This window comes from Botryllus schlosseri, chromosome 10 (genome assembly GCF_051294905.1).
Source record: "Botryllus schlosseri isolate E-star chromosome 10, Bs_hap1, whole genome shotgun sequence".
Taxonomy (NCBI): Eukaryota; Metazoa; Chordata; class Ascidiacea; order Stolidobranchia; family Styelidae; genus Botryllus; species Botryllus schlosseri.
The window spans coordinates 7,102,987-7,108,986 of NC_137245.1; the positions used below are offsets into that span (position 1 = coordinate 7,102,987).

At 40.0% G+C, this 6,000-nt stretch overlaps 1 protein-coding gene across 2 annotated transcripts in view; it reads left to right on the forward strand.

Annotated features, from left to right (window-relative positions):
- LOC145448997 (semaphorin-4E-like) overlaps nucleotides 1-5,698 on the forward strand; it is a 31,402-nt gene extending 25,704 nt beyond the window's left edge. For both annotated transcript variants that reach the window (XM_080327454.1, XM_080327455.1), the window contains exons 13-15: nucleotides 2,823-2,924; nucleotides 3,162-3,264; nucleotides 4,415-5,698. In XM_080327454.1, coding sequence (XP_080183580.1) covers nucleotides 2,823-2,924; nucleotides 3,162-3,264; nucleotides 4,415-4,940 — 731 coding nt within the window. In that variant the 3' untranslated portion in view covers nucleotides 4,941-5,698. The remainder of the gene's footprint in view (nucleotides 1-2,822; nucleotides 2,925-3,161; nucleotides 3,265-4,414) is intronic.
- The last annotated feature ends 302 nt before the right edge of the window (nucleotides 5,699-6,000 follow it).

Below are 6,000 nucleotides of genomic sequence, written 5' to 3' on the forward strand. Positions count from 1 at the left end.
GTTGCTTGGAATTCAAAACATAAAGCTTGCTTTTTGAATGACTAAAACCGTAGGCTGTATCAAATTAACAGGAAATTCGTTTACTTTGAATCCTGTTCATTAATATGTCACGATTACGCTGCCTACTTACCTCGCATGTATAATCAAGATTCAAAATAAAGGCAATGCGGCAAAGTATGAGTAGTCACACGAAATCGCTCTTTTCATATAGTTTAGTTCGAACCTTCCTTGTTGCCATTGTCACATTACGCATTATACGGTATGTTTCAAATTGGTACGTGATACGTTTCCAAATCCCTAATTCGTAAAACAAGTCAATCAGTGCTTACAATTACTATATGACTCATCATATCTATCACCCATAAAGGATTAACGTGCATGCCAAAAAAAAGAAAGCCAAAAACTGAAATTCAGAAGAGGTTTAGGTTTAGAACATGGCCGGCCAACCTGTAACCTGCGGGCCATATGTGGCCCGCGAGGTAATTTCCGAAATTAGTAATATTATCAAAAATGGATTGCACAGATTGTGCACTTGGAAGGCCAAATAAAAATTTGATTACTCTGGCCGCAATACTTGAGATGCGATGACTAAAATATCAGTTCTGACGCATTGGCAAATCTATGAGCCAGTCACATTCTGGCGGATCTTCGTTCATTACAATAAAGCAGAATAATTTGCGATAGTTTTATCCAAAGTGAAAATTTTCTTCGCGCTTCGCGCAATATGCTGTCACTCGATTTCTTGTTTTTAATATTGTTGCCCCTTTCTGAAAATGAAAGAACGCCTATTATACCAGATTGAGTCTAACTATATTCGCAATTACGAGACAAAGTGTCATCCAACATGCGACTGTGTGTTCGCGCTCGCAGAAAGACCGTCGACGATGAAACCTAGGCGCAAAATGATTGACGCATGTTAGCCGAAGCTGTCGATATCGATATTCCCAGGCGCCGAATAGTCCTTTCCTTGTAAACTGAGCCCAGCGATATACAGCAGACCCGCAATATACTCGAGCAACAACATTATTGACCTATGAACCTACAAAAATCTTCGCGCTTTGCGCGACTGGTAGCCCGCGCAGCATTTCGTCAATTGCATGTGGCCCTTTGGCCGAAAAGGTTGTACACCCCTGGTTTAGAATTTGGAGCACTAAATATTTGTATACTGGAGTAGGGGTGTACCCGTCTTTTAAGTTTTTGCCGAGCATGTCGCCGAGACTAAAGATTTTAATTAAAGTCGGTCTTGTGACAAAAACACGAAACACTCGGTCAAGGGAGGGCGAAGTTCAGAAAAATGCAAGCTTCGCTCAACATAACGGCTATTAAAGCTGCACACTGCTCGGAAGGCAGCGACCACGAAAATAAGCTTTGTAGTATTGCATATACATTTCAGTGTAGTGGTTCTCGAAATAAGGGGCGTGAAAGCATCAGAAGGGTGGTACGAAGCCGAAGTTTATTAAAAAAAATTTCTCGCCCTGCGCGATACATACGCAGCTTATAGTTATTGCTCCGTGTCTAGCTCCAACTTTGATATTTCAGAATTCTTTCATCAACAGACATGATCTTCCATGCCATCAAACTATCCGCTGGGATTCTTAGCATTCTAGTTTTCACTTTTTAATATTTTGTGATATCATGATAAGGGGGACGCGAAATTGTTCCTATCATAAATGGAGGCGTGCCTAAAAAAGTTTGAAAACCACTGCTTTAGAGTGTTAATAGAAGAACGTGGATTTAAAGAGAGTTAAAAATGTATCATGTTCAACATTGTTTCGAATCATGGCGACAAATAGACATTTTTTAAATTAACAGTCACTTTCTCGTTACTTAATATCAACACATTCTTTGAGCAGCATTTATCAACAATGTCATTTAGAAATGAAGTTATATGACGCTGGAGAATATAGCTAAAATTTTTCACTTGGCCCGCCAACGTATTTTCTACTTCTCATTTGGCCCGCTGAAGAAAATAATTGCCCACCCCTGATCTAGCAGCTCATCTTGAAGTTATTATGGAACAATGGTTATATCTATCACTGGAGAAAATGGATTTTTGTAAACATTTCAAAGTCACCTCAATTGACCTTACTAATCCAACTGTTTATTTTTTACACAATCCCAATAAAACATCTTTATACGGCAAAATATTCGTATCAGTTGGCTATTGGCTAGGGTTACCATACGTCCTCATTTAAGAGGATTTATCCTCTTTTTTGACTTTGGTTAAAGTGTCCTCGGAGGACGGCCTTTTGTCCTCTTTTTTGAGATTTTGTCCTCTTTTTTTGAGAATGTAGGTCATATTTATAGCAAAATGCGACTGATATGCCGTAGCTGGGTGGAAAGTTAACCTTTTTTTAGTCCACCACCTGACAATGTGGAGTAAAAAACGGTATTTTGGGCGCTGAGCGGGAAATTTGTTTCTTTTTTTAGTCAACCGACCACAAAGTGGGAGAAATTTACTGTTTTTTGAGAATTCTTCTCCGCTTTTTGCAAGTCTGAAAATTCTGAAAAAGTGTCCTCTTCAAATTTCAAAAATATGGTAACCCTACTATTGGCAATGTAGCAACTAAAAGGAGTCTGTACAGCAGGTTATTTCATCTCAAACGGACATTCTGTTTATGTGAGTTCTACTAGTAACGAAGCGAAACTGCCTCGTGATTTTTCTAATTTAAAAAAATACAAATTAGGTTATCAACTATTTTATAAATTTGGAGCGGCTGTGGACCCCCTGAAAATGCTTCGCGGACCCCCGGTTGAGAACCACCGGCATATATCAAAAGTATTGTTGAAGACCATTCGGCACTATGTTGCACATTTTACAGATCCCACGATAAGCAATCATACGCTAGCCGACAGTGATCCAGCCGACAGTACGCCAGCCGACAGTGCCGGATCTAGACATAACGAGAAGAAAACAATGCCAGGTACAATTATGATAATAAATGCTGCTCATTCTGCTGCATTTGAAATGGCGAGTACGTAGTGGTCGGTTATCCGACTGCAAAATCAATGATGGACTGGTAGTCAATATTCGAGTACCGGTACCTACTTCTATTCATTCGGAGTATACTGCAGTAGTTTTTACCATTCGCACTACTTATTTACCTTCGACTACGATTTACCTTCGACATAGACTTATTGATAATCCTTTTACGTTATAGGTTTGACGTACGCCTTCGTTGCATTGCTAGTGGTGTTGATCGTTTTGATCGCTCTGCTTTGCAAGATGAGCAAGGAAAATTGCCGACTACCATCACATTACAGGTAGGTACTGCGTGGCTCACTGAACTCAATTGATCCTAGGATTTAGTGAACATGTAAGCATGTGATACAACGGCATGGACACTTTAGTTTGGGACACCTGAGCTAGTGGGTTAGGTTTAAGGTTGGTTTTGGAGTTATAACGTCAACTAGTAAAATGTCGAGCAAACATAATTGTTCAATTGAGCATATCGTGGTTGAGTTACGGTTATAGGGTGACCATATTTTGGGATCCAGAAAGAATTGCACTTTTTAAAAACCACAAAAGTTATTTCATGGACAGGAAAAGTGCTGATTCTCAAATTTTTACGGCAACATATGGACACGAGGACATATGGTATAGGGTTACATTTAGGTTATAAAATTCTACATGTTCAAATGTCGGATCGTCAATAGTATCCAATTAGGCATATGTGTTAAATGTGGGTTTGGTTTAGGATTTTGGGTTAGTTTTGGAGTTACGAAGTCACATGTTCTAATTTCGAGTGAAAGTCATTATCCATAAGTAGAAAATACATCACTTGACAATACGGTTTACACTTGTGATTAGCGTTAGTATTGCTGCTACAAGATCACATGCTCAAATGTCAAGAATAGCAATGGTTTATTCGCTGGAGCATACGTCACTCGAGCATGCGTTATAAAGTTAGAGTTAGGTTTAGGGTTATTCTTGAGGGTGTAGAGACTTATTCAAAAGTGTTGTTTTTCAGTTTTTATGTCGAACAGCCATTCATATTATAAAACAAGAGTTGGTCAAAGTAGACATCGTTGTGCTCAGGTAGAAGTAGAAGTAACCTCGTGAATTCCTACTCAGTACAAGTATAGGAGTAGCTATATCTACGACGTGTCCAAACTACTTCAAGTAAAAGTAGAAAATGTTGATGTTAGATGTAGCCAAGTAGGTAGTGTCATAAAGTAGATCGGTCAAGTAATATTACACATAATTACTCAAGTATAAGTAAACGTAGCGAATATGATAGACCTAGTCTACCTACAAAACTGGACCGTGTCAAGTAGAAACGGAAATAGTCTAATATCATCGCTATTTGAGTAAGTAGTGCGAGTAGGCGAGACTGACTTGCGTACTCTGAAAAAGTAGAAGCACTTCATTGCTGATCACCTGTCACTGACTGATAACATCAACTCTTCTCAGGTTCCGTGGTTTACAGTCAACGGATCAGTGCATCGAAGCCACGGTGATCCGGCCGAATCACATTACGGTCACGGTCGCTCAAAGAAACTCCGTGGAAAATATCGACTACTGTGTCCCGGACGCACAACACCAGTGTATGACATCGTATAACAGCCAAGCTTCCCAAATCAGTCCTAGAGTTACCATCAGACATATTCCACCAGAATTACCAAGTCGAAATACCTCGCTGGTACCGCGGCAATGCATTCCGCAGGACATTCATTCGTCTCTAGCCGATTCTGTCTCCACGCTAAATTCAGATGGAGCTAACATTTCCGATGGAGATTCGCGTTACGATGTATCAGTACCTGGGGATAAGCTTCATCTGTATGAATGCGTCTGCGAATTCAGCCATACAAATGCAACACGCCAATCGCACCAGTACGTTCCAGCGTATTTAACGCTTTGTAATAGGAATAGCAACGCTGTCTCTTGTAGCTATGATCAGTTGTCTTTTGACGAGCCAGTACAACGCTGTATCAAGTAACTGAGGTGAATTTGTAGCAGAGGTGCTAAAGTTCGGTAGGGTTGGTAGTTGGTACTAAGTAGCCTAGGCGTAAAGTCACGGTATGAATCTCAACGGAAGTACAATTGGAAATGATTTCCAAGATATGTCAAAACTAATTCCAGTGGAAGAAGAAAATGAAGTTTTGAAAATTGCTGGGGTATGTAGTTTCGAAAGTAGATTTGGTCGAAGGATCCCGTACTTTTTACAGGTACGGTAATCAAATTGCCAGATGTATCTCCGCGACTGACTCAAAACGAATATTGACTTCACAAATGTATGGTAAACCTTCGGAAATGTATTCTGTAACCGTGATATGGTGCTATTTTACGTGATTCGTATGATAATATAACGCATAAAAGTGGTATAAACTTATTGTCCTAAAAGGACTTCCGTATTACGCAAAATCATAAGTGTAAGGGTCTGTACTTTTGCCCAGAAGCTGCTCAATTAGGAATAGAAGTAGTCTAAGACACAACCACTTGAGTAAGTAAGTGTACGTTGGCACAACCTTGTTGAAGTTTAATATACGATACCGATATTGGTCAATTCAAGATCATTTCATTACGGACAGCTTTCAGTCGCACCTTCGACCTTCGTGTGTTGCTTTTCTTATTTGTGACATCAAAAGATACTATGAAACTGTGCCGTAACTGCGACTGTCGTTGTACGCATCTGAAATTTTACTGTCGAACTGCGTCGAAATATTTTCAATGAAAACAAGAGGTTTTCGAATTTTATGCAGAAATGATTTCTATCAAAGGTATCAAGGAACCGGCGAAACCGCTTTACTATTGAGAGAAGTACTATGTTTAGGAGATAACGTTTCGCAGGGCTGATAATTAGTAGTCGGCTGTCCCCGGAATCTTGTATGTAACCGGCGTGATAGCACCGATGCTGCGTTTGCACTTGTACTAATTTCGTTACGCCCAGCAATTTTTGTTTAACTACAAGAGTGCCGAATTGCTAGCAGGTCGGCCTCAGTCAATGTCAGAGCTGGGCAACGTGCGGCCCGCGAAAGGTTGCTTGGAATTCAAAGCAT